General features: G+C 44.3%; 1 protein-coding gene across 2 annotated transcripts in view; it reads right to left on the bottom strand.

Moving 5' to 3' along the window:
- Positions 1–12728: 12728 nt before the first annotated feature.
- EXTL3 (exostosin like glycosyltransferase 3) overlaps positions 12729–21618 on the bottom strand; it is a 52450-nt gene continuing 43560 nt past the window's right edge. Inside the window, exon 7 of one of the 2 annotated variants that reach the window (XM_025394259.1) lies at positions 12729–15786. In XM_025394259.1, coding sequence (XP_025250044.1) covers positions 15577–15786 — 210 coding nt within the window. In that variant the 3' untranslated portion in view covers positions 12729–15576. The remainder of the gene's footprint in view (positions 15787–21618) is intronic. The other variant, XM_025394260.1, reaches the window with a different exon arrangement.

Here is a 21618-nt window from a genome sequence, read left to right as displayed (position 1 = left end):
TTAGCTGTCCTCTGTTGAATCTACAATCTATATATTGATTTAGTAGCTGAAAAAATATGAAAATATACAGACAGCATGAACTTAGAAACCACCACAGCAAATTGAATTTTGATGTGTATGTTAAATCATATAATTTGCAGTTTATAAAAACACAGATCTGTTTCTTCTTAAATTGCGTAAGAAGGTGCTCACCTTTAAGCTGTGGCTGCATGGAGAGTGATGCAGGTCGGTACCCCAGCCTCAGGCTCCACCCGCGCCACCTCTCCCACGGAGCCTCAGTCTCTGCGTTAAACCGAGTGTTACTCACGGATACCCTCAGAGCCACTCGTCACAGGAAGCTTTCAGACAAAAGTAACCTCACAAAAGACGACTGCTTTTGAAGTGTATAAAACCAACAGTTGCCAGGTCAGATAGCATGAGCTGGGACACTTTGCGAGTTTTAAGAACAAGTCTTAGCCCTGGCGGGCCATGCTAGGTAGTATGCCCAGTGCAGGCTGTTCTTAACCGTCTTGGAGTGATTGAAATCCAGTCAGAAGTCAGCCTCCAACTCGGCTGACTGCTGAACAGCACACGGGGATTTAGTGACCCGATAAATACATAACATGAACAGCTGCAGAACTGACTGCTCTGGCTTTATGGCGCATTATCACTTCTCTTGGAACGACCATATCGGTGGGAATGACTGCTTCAGTTTGCCATCTCCGACCTTACCAAACCTGGGCACAGGAATGCTTAAGCAGGTTTCTATTTTCCAAGGTTTGGGTCCACTCCAGTCAAGGGATAGGCTACAAAATAAACGAGGCTTCCAACCATGGGGCAGGACTGACATTACAAGAGATGAATGTGCCATGGCTATGAACATTTAGTTTTCTTTTTAGAATTGCATCCCAGGCAGGCATACTTCCAACAGAACCTTTGAGAGAATCAAGTGAAATGAAATTTTAAAAACATCTGAGGGCCAGGTGCAATGGCTCACACCTGTAGTCCCAACAATTTGGGAGGCTGAGGCGGGCAGATCACAAGGTCAGGAGTTCGAGACCAGCCTGGCCAACATGGTGAAACCCCGTCTCTACTAAAGATACAAAAAAACTTAGCCAGGCATGGTGGCACGCACCTGTAATCCCAGCTACTCGGGAGGCTGAGGCAGGGGAATCACTTGAACCCGGGAGGTGGAGGTTGTAGTGAGCTGAGATCATGCCACTGCACTCCAGCCTCGGCAACAGGGCGAGACTCCATATAAAAAAAAATCTGAAATGCAAAAACAGTGTAAGCTAGAGCTCAGGAGAAACCAAAAATTTTGGTTTTATTTAAATGTCCTAGCAATGCTAGCTAGGAATGATGGGATCTGTCAAGCCTGTCTGCTGTGAAAGGGCTTGATCAGAGAGCCCAGTGCTGGTCCCTTGAGGGGGGTTGCAAAAGAAGTAAGCAGTAGGAACAAGTGAGTCAGTGGGTGCCGAATGAGCAGGGTGAAACTTAGGAGGTTTTAATCAAGTCATCACCACCCACTTAGTGGCAACAGTCAGAGGCAGGAAGCAGCAAAGACTCATGCTTTATAGAGAAGAGAGAAAAATCCAGAGCCGGCCTTTCCAGGTATGAGAAGAGCAGTTAGGAGTAATTGCCTAAAGTTCAGGTATTTGGATACCATGCCAGGTTGATTAGAAGACTCAGAAGAAGTGGCGTAAGTGGCATGAGCAGCAGATGTGGCCTGGCTGTATCAGAGATGCGGCTCACTGACACTAACTGATATTGACTGACATTGACACCAACCTGGTGAAGACTCTGCCATCCAGAAAAGTTTGTACTCAAACCCAGTGGAATCCTAGTGATTAATTGAAAAAAACTTAACAATAGTGCAGAGACCTCATATTATTTAAGTCTTAGTACAAAGTGATATATTAGGTATCTATTGCACAACAAATTACCCCAAACACAGTGGCTCACGCCTGTAATCCCAGCACTTTAGGAGGCGGTCGAGGTGGGCAGATCACAAAGTCAGGTGATCGAGACCATCCTGGCTAACACAGTGAAATCCCATCTCTACTAAAAATACAAAAAATTAGCCAGGCGTGGTGGTGGGCACCTGTAGTCCCAGCTACTCGGGAGGCTGAGGCAGGAGAATGGCGTGAACCCAGGAGGCGGAGCCTGCAGTGAGGCAAGATCACGCCACTGCACTCCAGCCTGGGTGACAGAGCGAGACTCTGTCTCAAAAAAACAAAACAAAAAAACCAGACGTTTCTCGTCTGTTTCTATGGTCGGGAATCTGGTGTGGTGTGGCTTAGCTGGTCGACCCTGGCTCAGGGTCTCCTCTTCACACGGCTGCAGTCAGGTGTTGGGTGAGGGAACAGAGGTTAAGTAACTTTCCGCAGAACAGCCAGTGAGTGGCTTCTGCCTTACCACAACACCATGGGTGAGTATCAGGTCAGCAGCTGGCCAGGAAATGGAAATCTGTCTTTTAGGCCATTGCTTTTCAAGTCACATGTACTCCGTCTCTCCCGATCCCTGGAGAGCTTGAAGCTTTTGGCCCCCACAGTTGTCCTGTAAAGGCGTTTCCAAACTGTAATGAAGTATCAACAGAAACAGGAGTGAAGAAACCTTTAAACCTGCATAATGACATATTAACAGGAGCCAAGCAACCAGTGGGAAGGAAAGGAGCACACTCTTCCTCTGGCCCTGAGTCCAGTTTTTTTCCTGAAGCCAAGAGAAGCGAATGCTGCCTCACTGCTTTAGGCCATCTATAAGAAGGTAGACAACACTTACCTTTCAAACGCACTGCAGTGGGACTACAGATAAATAACAGTAGTCTTCTTTGAACCTAAAATAGAGTGGAAATAACCAACGACAATCCTGGAGGAAGTCACAGGTAAATCCCGGAGACCAGCAGTGCTGAGCTGAGCCGGAGGGCCAGTCTCACTGAAGACTCGATCCAGCCTCCGTCAGGAACTGATCTTCTAAAGATCAAATACCAGAGTCTCTACTGCTCCTTGGCAGCCCATTATGGCTTTTAATCACATCATAAAACATGATATACATTATGGCCAGGTGCAGTAGCTTACACCTGTAATCCCAGCACTTTGGGAGGCCAAGGCGGGCGAATCACAAGGTCAGAAGTTCAAGACCGGCTTGGCCAAGATGGTGAAAACCCGTTTCTCCTAAAAATACAAAAATTAGCCAGACGTGGTGGCAGGCGCCTGTAATCCCAGCTACTCGGGAGGCTGAGGCAGAGAAACCCGGGGAGGGGGCGGGGGGATGGAGGTCGCAGTCAGCCAAGATCACACCACTGCACTCCAGCCTGGGAGACACAGCATGACTGTCTCAAAAAAAAATAAAAAAAAAAAAATATATATATATATATGCGTGTGTGTATATATATGTGTATGTATGTGTATATATATGTATATGTGTATATATATGTGTGTATATATGTGTGTGTATATATACACACACACACATTAAACGTAAACTTCTGAGTCACAGGACCACAGATCTTTGAAAGGGGTGTAAACGCCCATCTCCTTAGGCATGTAGAATATTTCTTGCTTCTCTTATGTTGGCATTGCAGGCCATTGAAAAAAAAAATGCGTAGCCCCCACGTAATGTTGTTTGTGTTAGCAGGATTTACCCTTTACCTTTCTCTACAATAAACATTCCTAACCCATGTGTAAGTCTCCCTGATGTAGTTATCAAATCAATCACCGGTAAAAAGTAACTTCTCATTCTGAGTTACCAAACACATTATCAATTAAGTTTGCTAACATTTTGTTAAATTATCCAATATTAAGTTTTTACTCTAGTAACTATTCATAGTTGCTTCACATACTTTGGAAATAATGGCCTTTCATTTCACAAAGCCTTTCCCAGTCATCGGGAAGCACCTTCCAGTCATCAGGGGGCATTAGTCGGCACCTGCTCACATATTCAGTGTGTTGTGCTGTCTATCATGGCTTTAGCTCACCGTCACAGATAAGCCCTTCTCCCAGACTTACAGCTAGAGAGGAGCACATTTCTAGGACCATGAGCACCCTGAGGACAGAGTCTGTTTTTTCCACCTTGTCCTAGCATGAGGCTTGGGGGAAGAAGGTAAGGAAAGAAAATTTCAGAAATATTTAGGAATTACAGGGCAAAACAACATTTCCTGGTGGGTCAGTTTTTTAACTGCAATATTCTAAACATGGGAACCTGCACATAAGTGTAAAAATCCCTATCATTTAGCCCGTGCTTTAAAATAGCTACTTGATTCAGTGGGCAGCTTCCTGATGAGAAGAGGTCGGTAACTGTGGCCAACAAGCCAAATCTGGCCCACAAGCAGACTTGTTGGAAAAAAGATGCAACAGAAATCACATGTGGTCCACAAAGCCTAAAACATTTGCTGACCCTTTACAGAAAAAGTACGCCAATCCCTGCTCAGTGTGTTGGAACATTTCTGTAGTACTTATTCAAGTAATGGTCAAATAATGGAATGGCGATGTAACAGCTCCCATCAGACCTGACCCTCCTAGAGATAAAACTATAAACTCCGGACGTATGTAGTTAGGTAAGTAGGTAGACAGAACAACCTACCACAAAAAACAATTCCATTAGCATATTTTATCTCCCTGGTAATAATTATTAAAACAACTAGACAAAAAAAGTAAATTCTTTAGATGACCTGAACAAAACTGTCAAAAACTTTGACGTAATTGATACTTTTTAGAGTACTTGCTCCACAGCAGCAGAATGTTTACCATGAAAACCACATGCTAGGTGATAAAACACATCTCATTACATCTAAAAGGACTGAATGCATACACAAAACCTTCTCTCACCACAATGAAATTAAATTCAAACTCGACAAAATATTTTGGAAAACCACAAATATTTAGAAATTAAACACTTCTGGTTGGGCGTGGTGGCTCACGCCTATAATCCCAGCACTCTGGGAGGCCAAGGAGGGCAGATCACGAGGTCAGGAGATTGAGACCATCCTGGCTAACACGGTGAAACCCCATCTCTACTAAAACTACAAAAAATTAGCCGGGTGTGGTGGCGGGTGCCTGTAGTCCCAGCTACTCAGGAGGCTGAGGCGGGAGAATTGCGTGAACCTGAGAGGCGGAGCTTGCAGTGAGCTGAGATTGTGCCACTGCACTCCAGCCTGGGCAACAATGCAAGACTCCATCTCAAAAAAAAAAGAAAGAAATTAAACACTTCTAAAATAGCTCATGGATCAAAGATGACATCACAAAATGAATTGGAAAATATTTTGAACAGAAAAATAAAGCTCAAAATGTATAGGATACTGCTAAAGTAGTGCTTAAAAGTCATTTTATACCTTTAAATGCTTACAGAAAAAATGAAAAGCCTAAAATTGACCTAAATTTTTACCTTAGAAGACTATAAAAAGGGCCAAGTAAACCCAGAGAACATAGAGGAAAGAAATCATAAAAGGACAAATGAACAAAACAGAATAGAGAAAACTAACAAAGTCAAAAGCTGATTTTTGAAAAGATCAGCAGAATTGATACACACCTCATTACACTGATCAAGGAAAGACAGGACCGACTGCCCATATGGGCAGTGAAAAAACTATGGTCATCACTACAGATCCTACGGATATGAAGACGACAACCAATCGGAAAGGAAAAGGGGGGTATTACTAAAGAGCCTACAAATATTAAAGGGATAAAAAGAATACCAACTTATGCCAACAAATTTACCACCACAGATAAAATGGAAAATTTCCTTTGAAGACACAAATAGACAAAGCTCATTCAACAAGAAAAAGAACTTGATATTCACTTAAGAAATTAAATTTAGTATCTTCTCACAAGGAAAACTCCAGGCCTAGATGGTTTCCCTGGGAAACTGTATCAAACATTTAAGGAAGAAATAACACCAATCATGTATAACCTCTATGAAAAAGAGGAAGAGGGGATGCTTCCAATCCCTTTTAAGGGGCCAGCATAACTCTAATACCAAAACCTTACAAAGTCATTACCAAAAAAGAAAATGAGAAGTAAATATATCTCATGAACATCAATGCAAAAAACAAAAACAAAAACAAAAAAACTTCAATTATCAGCAACCTGAATCCAGCAATACACAAATAGGATAATATGACATGACCAAGTAGGGTTTATCCCTGGAATGCAAGGATAAATATTTGAAAGCCAATCTAATTTATAATAGCAGAATAGAGGAGAAACCCCATATGATCATTTCAATAGATACAGGAAAAAAGCATTTGATGAAATTCTCTAACAGCACTCAGCAGACAGGAATAAAAGGGAACATACTCAACCTGATGAAGGTCATGTATGAAAAACTTACAGCTCAGTGAAATACTAGAGCTTTTACCCAAATATTGAGAACAAAGCAAGGTGCCGATCCATACTACTGTTCTATAGTGTTCTTGGAGTCCCAGTCATTGCAGTAAGGCAAAAATGAAGAGGAGAAGGCAGGCAGGCATACAAACAGAGAAAGCATAAAGGTAGGAAAGAAGTAAAACTGTTTTCAGATGAGACTTTTTACATAGAAAGTTCTAAGAAATCTAGAAAACTACTGGAATAAGTTCACAAGACTGCAGAATACAAGGTTAGTATCCAAAAGTCAACTGTATTTTATATATTAACATGTTTTTGAGAGAGAGTCTTGCTCTGTCACCCAGGCTGGAGTGCAGTGGCACAGTCATGGCTCACTGCAGCCTTAAACTCCCAGGCTCAAGTGACCCTTCCACTTCAGTTTCCCAAGTAGCTGGGACCACAGGCACATGCCACCGCATCCAGCTAATTTTTTTTTTTTCTTTTTACTTTTGTAGAGACCCACCTTGGCCTCCCAGAGTGCTGGGAATAAAGGTGTGAGGCACAAAACCTGGCCAGAAAATAAAATGTCTTTGAAACAGCAACTTCATTCATAATAGTGTGAGATAACTTTTGAAAATATATGTAAGATCTCTACACTAAAAGTCTCAAAACCTTGCTGAAATTAATGACTTGAATAAACGGAGGAATATACCATATTCATGGATTAGAAGACTCAATACTAACATTTTAATTCTGCCTATTGATTTACAGATTTGATACAATACCATCCCAGCAGACAGCCACACCACAACCTAACGCAATGTTTTAAGTAGGTAAAGGACTTGAATAAACATTCTTCCAAAGAAGATACATGGATGGCCAATAAGCACATAAAGAGATATTCAACACTAGTCATTAGGGAAATGAAAATCAAACCCACAACGAGGTACTTCACACCTACTAGGATGGCTGTAATATTTTTTTAAATTTTTTATCAGAAAGTAAGTGTTGGGCCGGGCATGGTGGCTCACGCCTGTAATCCCAGCACTTTGGGAGGCCAAAGCAGGTGGATCACGAGGTCAGGAGTTCAAGACAAGCCTGGCCAAGATGGTGAAACAAAAATACAAAAAATTAGCCCGGCGTGGTGGCGGGTTCCTGTAACCCCAGCTAGTTGGGAGGCTGAGGCAGAGAATTGCTTGAACCCAGGAAGCGGAGGTTGCAGTGAGCAGAGATTGCACCATCGCACTCCAGCCTTAGTGACAGAGCAAGACTCCATCTCAAAAAAAAAAAAAAAAAAAAAAAGAAAGTGTTGGGAGAAGTGGAGAAATTGGAACCTTCATACACTGCCAGTGGAATGTAAAATGACACAGCTGCTATGGACGAGAGTTTGGCAGCTCCTCAAAAAGTTAAATTACCATATTGAATTGAAATTACCATACAGAATTACCATACAGAATTACCATATTGTCCAGCAACTCCACTGCTATATAGATACCCAAAAGACTTGAGAGCAGGGACTCAAATATTTGACCACCTATGTTCTTAGCAATATTATTCCCCACCTAAGCAACCAAAAGGTGGATGCAACCCAAGTATCCACCAACAGATGAACAGATAAACAAAATGTGTAATATACATACAATGAAATATTATCCACCCACAGAAAAGAATGAGATTCTGATACATGCTGCAATGGGTAAACCTTGAAAACATGCTAAGTGAAAAAAGTCAGACAAAAAAGACCACATATTTTATGATTCATTGATATTCAAATATCCAGAATAGATGAATCCATAGAGACAGAATAGAGGTTATCAGAGGCTGGAAGTAGTGGGGGAATGGGAAGTTACTGTTTAATGAGTACAGAAATTGAGATGAAAAAGTTTTAAAACTAGCTATTGGTGATGATTACACAACATTGTGAAGGTACTTAATGGAACTAAATGGTACACTTTAAAATGGCTAACGTGGCAAATTTTATGTTTACATTTTTGTATCTGATATCCCAGGTTTCTTAGAAGAGACTGGCAATATTGAGATGGATTTTATATAAGCATAAGAGCTAATACCATAGAACTAATTCTAAACTTGACAGAGAAATACAAAGTAACTATAATATTGAAAGCAATCTTGGAGATGAACAAAGTTGGAAAGCTACGTTCATCAAGACAGTATGGAACTGGCACCAGGATGAACCAAGCAGCGTAACAACAAAGGTTGCTCAGAAATAGAGCCCCACTTCTATAATGGCCACCTTTTCAACAAAGGCCCTAAAGCAATCCAATGGGGAAGGGAAAGTCTTTTTAACAAATGGTGCCGCAATGCCCATATAGAAAAAGCATCAGAAACCTGACCACTGTCACACACCATACATAAAAACTGAGATGGATCTTTAATTACAAGAGCTAATACCATACAGCATTTGGTGAAAAACACTGAAAATATCTTCATGATGTTGGGTAGGCACAGGTTTCTTGGGTCACTGAAAGCAGTAACAAGACAATTGTACCTCCTCAAAATTAAAAACTTCTGCTAATCAGAGGACACCATAAAGAAAATGATTAGGCAAGCCACAAATTAAAAAAATAATTTACAAAACATATCTGACAATGGACTAGTGTCCAGGGCAAAGAATTCCTGTCACTCAGCAATAAAAAAGATGATACATCCATACAATGTTATTCAGTGAGAAAAGAAATTGGTTATCAAACTGAAAAGATACAAAAGAACCTTAAGTGCATATTATATTACATGAAAGCAGCCAATGTGAAAAGGCCACACGCTGTATGATTTTATGTGACATTCTGGAAAAGGCCATAGTGTGAAAACAGTAAAAAGATCAGTGGTTGCCAGAGATTCAGAGAGGGAGGGAGGGACCAATAGGTGGAGCGCAGGAAGTTTTTAGGGGAGTGAGACTGTTCTGTATGATACTATAATGGTGGATATTTGTCATTACGTATTTGTCAAAACCCACGGAATATACAACACAATGAATGAAGCCTAATGTAAACCATGGGCTTGAGTGAATAATGTGTCAACACTGGCTCATCAGTTGTACCAAATCTATCACACTAATGGCAGATGTTAATAAAGGGCAAGTGAGGGGTGAGGTGGAAGAAGAGGAAAACGCTGTACTTCCCATGCAGTTTTGCTGTAAATCTGAAACTGCTCCCCTCAAAATCTATTAAAAATGTAGGAAGAAAGCAATTCAAAAAAGGACAATCCAGTTTTTCTTAATGGGCAGAAGATGTGTACAGATAATTCATAAAGGAAATATATATAAACGGCATAAACACATGAAAAGGTACTTAAATCATTAGGAAAATGCAGAATGAAACGGTAAGACACCATTACTCACCAGAATGGCTAAAATTAAAAAGACTGACAAGACCACAGATTGGTGAGGATGTGGAACTGGGAGTCTCATAATTACTGGTGTTAGTACAAAATGGAATGATCGCATTGAGAAAAGGTCTAGAAGTTTCTTATAAAACTAAACATGTATACATCTATCATATTACCCAACAGTTCCACTCCTATTTACCCAAGAGAAATAAAAATCCACAGAAAGACTTGCACATGAAAGTTCAGAGAAACTTTATTCGTAATATCCAAAAACTGGAAACAGCCCCAGCACCTATACAATAGAATGGACAGATTTTATTCGATTCATACAAGGGAATACTAAGCAATGAAAAGTAACTAATCACCCATCTATGCAGCAATGATGGATGCCTCTCCAAAATGTTATGCTAGGTGTGTAGAAGACAAACACAACAGTAGAAATTGTATGACACCATTTATATGAAATTCTAGAATATGGAAAACTAATCCAAAGTGAAAAAACAATCAGCATTGGCTATGTCTGGGGATGGAGGATGTGGGGACTGACTAGGAGGAAGGAGCATGAGGGGGCTTTCTGGGTTGATGATAGTGTTCCGTATCTTGAGAGAGGTCTGGGTTACACAGGCATGTGCGTTTGTCAGAACTCAAAAGAATGCACACTTAAGATGTGTGTAAGTTTAAAATAAATTTTACATTAAAAAAACAAATTACTGCCCTATAATTGACAGTTGTATGCCCACGTATTTAGAAGGAAATGCATTGATGTTGCCAGTTTACTCAGAAATGCACCCAGTGCACCGTGAAAGGATGAATGAAGGAATGGGTGAAGGGACAGGGCATGGGAAGATAGGACGCTCCAAGGCAGGTCCAGTAAAATGACAGACATATACATTTATACCCCAGAAATAATTTCAACATTGCTGTATGTTTGAAATGTGGGACCAATCGTTTACATCAATAGAATTTAAGTAGTTTAAATGCTAACATGACAGTCCTACAACAGGACCAGCAGTTGTACTTTACTTTTTTATTTCTTATTTTTATGAGACGGAGTTTCTTGTTGCCCAAGCTGGAGTGCAATGGCGCAATCTCAGCTCACTGCACCTCCCGGGTTCAAGCAATTCTCCTGCCTCAGCCTCCTGAGTAGCTGGGACTACAGGCACGTGCCCCCACACCTGACTAATTTTTGTATTTTTAGTAGAGATGGGGTTTTGCCATTTTGGCCAGGCTGGTCTCAAACTCCTGACCTCAGGTGATCCACCCGCCTTGGCCTCCAAGTGCTGGGATTACAGGTGTGAGCCACTATGCCCAGCCTGTACTCTTTCATAAACATGAAGACAGATGAAGAAAGGTAAAACAGTTTGCCTAAGCTGTGATTTCTAAGTGGCCCTCTTCAGTCTGTCAAAGCATTCATTCATGAGAAAACTATGGAACTCCTGTTGTGTGCTGCGTTCTCAAGAGGCTGCAGTCTGGTGTGGGAGGCAGAGCAGTGGCCAGCACACAGCATGGTGAGGCGACAGAGCATGGGAGCTCTAATAGGAGGTGGGCAGGGCACACAGCCAGGCGCTGGTGCTCAAACCTAGTGGAAGGCAGAAAGAGCCATGAATAAGTGGACAGTATTTTACTCCAGTAACAGTTCATTTTTATTGTGTCAAACAGTGGACTCTACATATATTATGTTATTTAACTTTTAACATATGCTTAGGAGATGGGCACAACTTTTGCCATCGTATAGTGGGATTAGAGCCTAAAATATTAATAGATAACTTGCTCTCCACCAGTGTGATGGGCAGCCCAGGATCTGCACCCAGTCTGTTCTAGGATCCAGACCTTGACCCGCTACATTCTCCTTTCTTCTTTTCGGTATCTTCATAACATTCTATTTTTAATTTTTTTTGTAGAGATGGGGGTCTTGCTATGTTGCCCAGACTGGTCTTGAACTGGCCTCATGTGATCCTCCCACTTCTGCCGCCCCAAATGCTGAGATTAAGACGTTAGGCACCACACCCCGCCATCAACATTCTTCTTCACACATTTTTGTAAACCTTGTGGAGCCTTCCACTTCAGTGACGATCCCATCAACAGCTCACATTCACCACCTTGGGTGACCATAAGTCCAAGCCACAACTCGACAAGTAGAGACTCAAAGCAGACATCGTATCTCTGTGTATATAGGAAGATGCATTTTCTACAGCCTCATGCTACCTTCTCAAGTCTCTCCGGTCCCAGGACAATCGTAACATGGAGACGGATGGCTGGAAGAATAGCAGCTTGACAGCCAAAACTCCAGACCTAAAGAGGAATGACCCAAAGAGGAATGCCCCTAGATGACATCTCACCCATCAGCTGCTGCAAACCTGCCTGATCAGTCGTGAACCCCACTTGAGGAGGGACACTGACCGTTAGGTCTCACCCATTCTTAGGACTGTCAGTGTGACCGAAAATGCCACCTGCAGAGCCCAGGAGAGGAGCCCTCGCCTTTACCCCCTTTCCCTTCTCCATCCTTCTCCCCGAAGCCCACAGCTCAGTGCCCTCTCCTGAGGAAGCCTCTGATCCCACAGCCAAGCACAAGTTCTAGGCCTGTGGGCACCAACAGGAAGGGGCTGTGCAGTCAGGGAGCGCCAGCTCGGTGCAGGTACAGGTGTCTTAGTGCCCTGTAGGTCAGGGGCATGACCTATGGACCGAACTGAGCCATTCACAGTGAGGCCTCGCCTGTCCTGGGATCACAGGCACACACAGCTCCCCACAACCACTCCATATACACACACGCTTTTAAATTCCCATGAAAAAATTAACTTTGCATATATGGGCCACATGCCCTTCCTCATCCTGCAAAGCACCTCAACAGCCCCTAAGTTCCTGTTTAGTCAAAATGACTTGCCCTGGAACCGGGCGCAGGCAAGTATGCCCGCGTGAATGTGAGTGTGTTCACCCATCTCTGGTCCACAGCCCACACCAGGGCCTGGTCACACTGCCTCCTGTCTTCTTCTGCGAGCGGGCCCAGCTGATGTACGCAGGTGGCGACCTGGAATCAAGCAATCAAGCAGGTGCCTTCTCTCAGGTCACTCTTCCATACCTGCTGAGGAAAACCACAAAAGAACTCCAAGCTGCTTGAGTTAAAGTCTCCATTTATTTTTATTTTTATTTTTTTTACAAAAATCCAATGTAAGACCATTGTGCTCGTGACGAAAAGGGGTGGGGTGGATGGACGTGGCATGGATATCAAAGCTTCCCCCCTCCAAACTAGGAGCTCCCCACTCGGTCCGGCGCAGCTCCCAGAAAGATCCCATCCTTCTGGACAGGACCCCAGCTGGTGAGCCCTGGCCCGAGGCACCGTCCACACGGAGGAGCACTGCCCAGGGAGCCAGCGCTCACAGCGGCCTGTGGAGCCCTGGGATGGCGTTAAAGTAGGTCAGCCCAAACCGGAGCAGCAAGCTGGCCACCCAGAGAACGAGGCGGTCCTGCACCCTGCGAGCCAGGACGAGGTGGCCACGGGCAGCTCACAGACAGCCAAGGAGACCCGGCGTCTGTGGCGCTACTTTCCCGTCTCGCATGAGTCACAGGTCAGCGGCTTTCCCGTGGTGAGAAGCACCTGACCAGTGACACCGTGGCCGCCTTGCTGCCTCTCGCCGAGGAGGGCATGCCCCTCCGAACCTGTCTGCAGTCCTTCAAGCCAGTGTTCCTTTCAGGGTCAAGGACGGCTGTCCTTGCTGGAAGCACCGGCACCACAGCCCTCCCTACAGCACGTTTTGGTGTCAGATCACTCAGCCCTTCTTGGATCCACCAGTGACATTCAGGGCCCGACAACCTGGCTCCACTAAAGGGACAGGCCCCTGACCCCACCACACAGACGACCTTTGCTCACCAAGTCCCTCTAAAGGGGGTCCCACCACACAGACGGCCCCGGCTCACCGAGTCCCACTAAAGTCAGTATATGAGTTCCTCACATTAAAATAAACCAGATAAAATAGCAGCCACAATATAGCGCCACACACCACACTCTTTGGCTCCCCAAGGGAAGAAGGCTACTGCTAAAAGGAATACAAGTCAGGAGTCAGGGAGAGCGCAACTAGAAAGTTCTGAGGCAGAGCGTCCAACCCCCAACTGCTGGGAACAAAACCACACTTCCTAGGTCGCTGCCTCAGCGGGGGAGCTACAGGCTGTTGCCAGGGGGAACCTCTGGAAACACAGTCCTGGCAGTAGCCAGGTCCGGTTTGCCGATGGGGAGCATTCCCTTAAGCCGAGCTAGCCCTACAGGTGGGTGGGAGCTACCAAAAGAGCCCAGCTTCAAAACAATACTTGAAGAGGACCCATGTGGTACAGGCAGGTCAGAGGAGAACGTATTCCGAGAAATAGAAGCACAGGATGCCAAGGTCTAGGGAAGACGGAACTGGCTTAAGGCATGTGCATGACCAGGACAGACCTGAGCTTTTGTTCAGTTGCTAGAAACCTTCGAGTCAACTCCACTTCAAGAAAGTAGGGTTCAAGAAACAGATTTCATGGGCTAAATCCCTGACCAATTCCACTCACACCCTCCTAGGTTCCCCTACTGCCACTATGACCCAAAAAATTAGCTTATTTCAGTTTCAGCCCAGGGAACAGAATCCTACGCAGGGAGTGGAAAGTGGTAACTCGGGCTGTGAATGCCTGTTAAGATTCGAAGGCTGGATGTGAGCTTACACAGCAAATCACGGCCTCCCATTGTTCTAGCACATACCAAACCTCAGGGGGTCCTACAGCCAAGCTGACATTAGGGGTCCAAAAACCACAGATAACACAGGATGGGGCTCCAGACAGAGGCAGGGGGAAGGTGAATTTCACCAAGGAATTATCCCAAGGCAGGCGCCTTGCTGTAAAACTTCCCGGCCAGCCGGGTGGGGTCCTCGAAGGACACTGGCTTGCTCTACACCAGGGAGAGGAGGCTGACCTGCAAAGCACTTCAGACCACAGCAGACGTGCACCCTGCTGATTTCCTGTCCAATCCAAGAGAGAGCACTTCAGAAAAGCCTGAGGCCCACAGCACGTATGTTTCAACAAAAGAACAAGACAGAAAGAGCCATCTGGGAGTAGCATCTTGAGGCCCTATTCTTTGTCACTCTTTGCTTCCTCATTCTCTCTCAAACAAGGGAGAAATGGGAGAGCAGGGATAAGTACTGAGGCAAGCCTGGCCTAAAGATAAATCCTCAAAAATCACTGGCCCCAGCAGCAGGAAGCTGAGCAGCCCACCAGGGTCAGGCGCTCCCAGGGATTCACTGGGAAGAGAATGGGAGTTACAGGTTGCCGACTGGCAACAGAAAGGGTACAGAAGAGACCCACAGGTCTTCTCTCGTCCAGGCCCGTAAGAGGGCCAAGTTCATCCCTTTCCGGTTTCTGCACACAGATGGCGCTGGGGAGGATGGGAGATGATCTTTAAGTATAAGCCAGTGACACAAGGCCAGGACCCATCTCCACCAGAATACAGAACAAAGGAGCCTGCGCAGTCCCTCCCTTAGGCAAAACTCACACTCCCCTAGCCAAAAATATATATGTATGCGAGTGTGTGTGCATATATTTATATACACACACATATATATAAATAAGCCGTGAATGGCAAATCTGAAACTTTCTCTTTTTAAATAATCATAATAGTTGTTACTGAATTTAAAAACCACAAACTAGCTGTCCTGGGCATATGAACGGTGTGAGTGACTCTGCAGAGTCTCCACGGTCCTCAGTGTAAGCTATCAGTCAGTGCCCTGTGTGGGGAACCCCGGGGCCTCCGCCCAGGGCTCCAGGCCCAGTGTGGCCGACTTCAAGATAAAGGCAGCGGTTTCCTTCCACTCTTCATGCTGCCCCTCCCAGCAGAGGGTCTGGGCCACCCACCCAGCAGATGTCCCCAAGGTCCTGCAATGCCTAGGAACCTTGGGAGCCATCTTCCTCCCTCTGCCCATCCTCTTCCCCAGACCTTGCGCTGCCCCTAGATGAACTTGAAGCACTTGGTCTTGTCATGAGGCAGGCGTGTCTTGAAGAGCACGGAGTCCACCCTGAACTGCGTGTACAGGAGGGGCATGTAGCCGTACACCTTCACAAAGAAGTTGATGCACTTGTGCCGCTCATGGAAGTGGGAGTCATCGTGCGACAGGGCCTGAGGGCATCCTGGGCATCGGAACGTCCACCGTGAGGTCACCTGGAAATGGAAGAGACACACAGAGTGGGAATCCCAGCTAATACCAACAGAACCCTTGCAGCTGAACCGATCCCACAACCCCCATGTCCAGGGTGAAGACGCTGATCCCCCAGAGGCAACAAGCCTGCAGAGTGCGGCAGGAGCCAGAGCCCCGCCCCAGGCCTCCTGCCTACCAGATGTCTCCAAACATCGTCAGGTATTCTGTCCAGACGCCCTGCACTTCTCAGATGCCACAAGCCTTAACGTGTGTAGCGTCAGCTGTCTCAGTAAGTCCACTCCTAGTATGTACTTGGTTGCAGAGCCATAGTTAGGTACTGAGTTGTTTGTTTCGTCAATGTTTTGAATCAAAATACTGAAGACTACCCAAAGAGGGGCTAGTCAAATCATTCTTGAATACTGTCCATAAAAAAGATGCTTAACTACATTTAAAGCCATGGGAAAGTGGCCATACTACAGTCTAGTCATATTGTTATTAATTAGAAAATGTCTAACCAGAAAAGTGTGAAGAGGGACAGCTTCATTACAATGTGGCAGGCCGAATGGCATAGAAGTCCCTCAGAACACCTGAACACGCAAGATGAAATACAGAAACCCTCTTTAAATACAGGGCTGAGCCTGTAATAAGAAATGAAATCACCTGATGATTAATCCCAGCACTTTGGGAGGCCAAGGCAGGAAGATTGCGTGAGCCCAGGAGTTCAAAACCAGCCTGGGCAACAAAGTAAAACCTCATCTCCACAAAACATAAAAATATTAGCAGGGTGTGGCAGCAGGCCAGTTATTTGGTGTAGTCCCAGCTACTTGGGAGGTTGCTTGAGCCCAGGAGTTTGAGGCTGCAGGGAGCTATGATGGTACCACTGCACTCCAGTCTGGGGGACAGTGAGAGCCTGTCACTCACTCACATACATACATGCATGCATGAATAAACAATGAAGAATGAATGAATGAATGAAAGAATGAACGAAATCCTCAGAGGCCAATGAAAAAGCAAATCCTGCAAGATAGCCATGAACTTGGGTTTTCAATGGGCTGAAGAAGCAACACCTGCAAAGCGGGCTTTGGAAACACTGGCTCCATGGAAGGGAGGATGGAGGGGAGCAGGGAGGGGAGGACGCCACACAAAGAAACATGGGGCAGAAATGTCTTTAAATTTATCTTCTACTTCCTTAATTTTCTTTTCACCTAAGTCTGATCTTTTCATGCCTTTTTGACAGAGATTTTAATAACTATGATTTTCATTTTCAGTAGTTCCATTTAGGGCTTTCCAATCTGTTCTTTTTGGAGTGATTTGTTGCTTTTTTATGTTTTCAGGTTAGTCACTTTAAGCCTACTTGTTTTAGAGTCTACCTAATGGCTTTATTACTTGAAATCCTTGGAGAACTATAACCTGTTTATTATGTGTGTTCGCTCTTGCTCATGATCAGCTGTTTCCTTGGTGGCTAACTGGTAATTTTACATTTCAAGCTCATTTTCAATGAGGCTTTTCCTGTGCATGTCCTATGTGGCCTGAGGTGAAGAAATTTCTTTTTCTGAAGTGGGAACTTCCTCTGCTGAGAGTAATTTCTCCTTACAACAGACTTTTGGTTTTATTCTGTCAAACAGTCCAAGGGTATCAATGACTGGGTCTAGTTTTCTTTTGTTATTTTCTCCCTGGGGACTCCCTACATTGCCCAGGCTGGTCTGGAACTCCTGGCCTCAAGAAATCCTCCTGCCTCAGCCTCTCAACGTGCTGGGATTACAGACTTGAGCCACCTCATGTGGCCCTGGATCTAGATTTCATACAGAGTGAGTACCTAAGCCCATGGAGGCTCAAAAGACTATTTAACGTTCTCAACCTACACTTCACGCCCCCCGCCCCGTCAGAGTCCAGGTTAAAATAAACAAGGTGCATGTCATCTCCCCGGGGCAACAGGTAGGAGATCTCCATTCTAATTCTCCGCCCTTAACAGGCTCTTCACTCCTTCACATGAGTGATAAAACCCAACCCTCTAGACAGCTGAGGTGAGAACAGCTCCCCATGATGGCCTCAGTGACGCCCCCATGCTTGCCACCCTAAGTTTTAGTCCTCCCGTCTGCTTCCTTTCTGGCAATTCTCTTACCTTTTTATTAGCTCAACTATACACTGAAAAAAGAAGTTTGTTACTTATTTCAAATTACCTAGTCCACTATATAACAAAAACCGAGAAAATTTACTGTAAAGTTTTTTTTTTTTTTTTTTTTTAGACGGAGTCTCGCTCTGTAGCCCAGGCTGGAGTGCAGTGCGGTGATCTCAGCTGACTACGAGCTCCGCCTCCCAGATTCATGCCAGTCTCCTGCCTCAGCCTCCCAGCCTCCCAGGTAGCTGGGACTACAGGTGCCTGCCACCACACCAGGCTAATTTTTTGTATTTTTAGTAGAGACAGGGTTTCGCTGTGTTAGCCAGGATGGTCTCCATTTCCTGACCTCATGATCCGCCCGCCTCAGCCTCCATATTGGGATTACAGGTGTGAGCCATACCGCCCAGCCTACTGTGAAGTTTTTAAAAAGCAGACTGCAAATCAAGTATATAAATTTAAAATACAAAAATAAGGCCAGGTGTGGTGGTTCCCACCTGCAATCCCAGCACTTTGGGAGGCCAAGGTGGATGGATCACTTGAGCTCAGTTTGAGACCAGCCTGGCCAACATGGTGAGACCCCGCTTCTACTAAAAATACAAAAAAATTTCCTGGGCATGGTGGCACATGCCTGTAATCCCAGCTACTATGGAGGCTAAAGCAGGAAAATCACTTGAACCTGGGAGGCGGAGGTTGCAGTGAGCTGAGATCATGCCACTGCACTGCAGCCTGGGTGACAGAGCGGGACTCCATCTCAAAAAAAAAAAAAGAAAAAAGAAAAAATATGTATATATGTATTTTTACACACATACGTGTGTGTGTGTGTGTTTGTGTATATGTATGTATGGATAAATAAGTCACCACAATAGACAGGATACCAGAGAACCAAAAGAAGCCAAAAGTTTTAGCACTTTTGATTTCTTTCTGCATGTCTCTTTTCCCAAATAATTTTTAAATTTCTATTATAAATTAAGTGGAAAATTTTTAATTGAAAGACACATCCCATAACTTAATAGCAGAAGAGTAATCATTGTGTACGGCCAGTATTCACCGTCAAAGCCCAGGTCCCAGAGTTTAAACTGGGAGGAGACACAGGCCAGCGCTCGAAGGGTGGCTCACCTCAGAATCTAGTCTCTGGGCAGTCATGACCTCCACAGCTTCCCCTCCAGGTCCCACCTGTCTCCTCACATCCCCCCTCACTCACTGGCTGCTCCCTTAGAACCCTTTGGGGTCATGTCAACACCGAGTTACTGCTCTTCCCATGGTTCCCCCTGGAACAGGATGTGGGGGTCAGGAATCTGGGGAAGGATGTTCTCAAACAGCATCTATGTCCAGTATTCCATGGGGCTCTCACTGGATCTAAAAACCCTTCTCACCCCAGACACCAGAATCCAGCCCCAGGAGAAATGCCCTTTAGCCTGCATATTATTCCACGTGACACAAAAAGTGTCTTTATAACTGTTGTTTTCACGGAAGCAGTGGTTTCCAAATGTTTTTAATCATGTAATCCATCAGTAAAAAAACTTTTAAGCCAGGCGCGGTGGCTCACACCTGTAATCCCAGGACTTTGGGAGGCCGAGGCGGGCGGATCACAAGGTCAAGAGATCGAGACCAGCCTGGCCAACATGGTGAAACCCCGTCTCTACTGAAAATGCAAAAATTAGCTGGGCGTGGTGGCACATGCCTATAGTCCCAGCTACTCAGGGGGCTGAGGCAGGAAAATCGCTTGAACCCGGGAGGCAGAGGTTGCAGTGAGCCGAGATTGTGCCACTGCACTCCAGCCTGACAAAACAGCGAGACTCCATCTCAAAAAAACAAAACAAAACAAAACAAAAAAAACCACTTAAGACTGCATCCCCAATATATTTGTAAATATATAACTATGTTGCATAATAAAACATGCAAAAAAATTAAAAAGAATGAAATAACTATAATATAAACTGAAGTTTGGACATTTACTTATTTAACCAATATCGTGGATCACAGTTTACATGGAAGATTCCAGGTAACTCAGTCTAAGAGAAATATTCGTTTTATGCTTAGTAACAATGAGGAAAATCCTCAATAGATGCCAAGAACCTATATTACCCCAAAGAACCAAGACGTTCACTTGCATTTCGGCTTCCTTACCACCTAAGCCATCTGTTTTCTCAAAACTTTACGGGTGGTTTTTTAATCTCTTATCCTGAATGAAGCCTATTTACATTCTGTGTTCTCCTTGCAAAAGTAGTACATTATTCAAAGCAATAATATTACATTAACTCCCCATTCTTTAGTCAATATCATTAAGATATTAACATTACCGAAAGAACACTGCCAATCATACAAAGCAGTCAGACCTCCCTAATTCAAACAGGGAATAGTTTGACAGTAAAAATTGGAGGTATTTAAAGCACAACAAAAAAATTACTATTTTTGAACATACAATAGTACATACACCTGATACCATTAAAATTAGGTAAATAAAATATTTAATTCAAACTGGTTCTTTATTATGAATAATTAGATTCATAAGTTGAAGGAATTACTGAGTTTGAAAACACACTTAATTTCAGCCTTTGAATTTGAAAACTCATCCCAATCTTGAATTCTTCATATATTCCAGAAAGATGAAGAAAACTCAGAGAGAATACTCGGTTTTGAAGTTTTCAATTGGTAAGAATCATGTGCACCATGCCCACATGACTTCCCCCTGCACTGAAGAGATGGCTTAGCTAATGAAACACTGGCCTAATAATGCAGTAGACAAACACACGTTACAAAGATGAAAAATCCCCCATGTCTGTGCCTGCTCAGGTAACTGATGCTATCATTAGGTACCTAATCACTCAGATACTTTAAATTTTCATGGACCATGTCTTCTGGTCTACTAGAGAGGCATAAATTGATGCACACATCTTGACTCAAATCCAGTCCCTGGCTACATAAGAAAGGAAACATAAGGAAAAGAAAATTGCACCCACTGTTCATTGCTTTCTAAAACCTTTGCCTCCCTACCTCAAAGTCTACAAAGTCTTTTCACTGTTTAATATGAGACCTACCACTGTACCTGGAAAACATACTATTTTTATATAAATACTTGTGACTATTATTTTTCACAGTTAAAAAAAATTGATACATTATTTTGCTAATTATTCTTCTCTTGTGAGACTTTAGCAGAAGTCTCGGACAGAAGAAACCCTGGGACAGTCAGGAGTGACATTCTACCCAGGAGCCACAGTTAGCCTCCAAATACATTTCTATCTTTGTTATGCTTTGCTGCAGGGAACCAGCGTCCTCTGGTGGCCACTCTGCTTAGCACTCAAGCTACGACTTACTTCTCACTAAGATGCCCAGGCAGTGGCTGTTCACAGACACGCCCATGGAACATTCAGCCTTGAACTTCTGGATTCAAGCAATCCTCCTGCCTCAGCCTCCTGAGTAGCCGAGACTACCAGGTGTGTGCCACTGCACCTGGCTTCTAAACATATGATTTCATTATCGTTATTAGTATATGCTGGTGGGTACTTGGTCTAGAACCAATTATTATTATTAATTTTTTTTTGAGATGGAGTCTCACTTAGTCACCCAGGCTGGAGTGTAGTGGCACGATCTCAGCTCACTGCCATCTCTGCCTCCTGGGTTCAAGCGATTCTCCGGCCTCAGCCTTCTGAGTAGCTGGGATCACAGGCGCATGCCATCACGCCTAGCTAGTGTAGTGTTGTGTGTGTGTGTGCGTGTATGTGTGTGTGTTTTCTTT

The sequence above is a fragment of the Theropithecus gelada genome, chromosome 8, assembly GCF_003255815.1.
Source record: "Theropithecus gelada isolate Dixy chromosome 8, Tgel_1.0, whole genome shotgun sequence".
Classification (NCBI taxonomy): Eukaryota; Metazoa; Chordata; class Mammalia; order Primates; family Cercopithecidae; genus Theropithecus; species Theropithecus gelada.
Note: the sequence above shows the minus strand (reverse complement) of the source record. Positions and strands in the feature narration are given on the sequence as shown.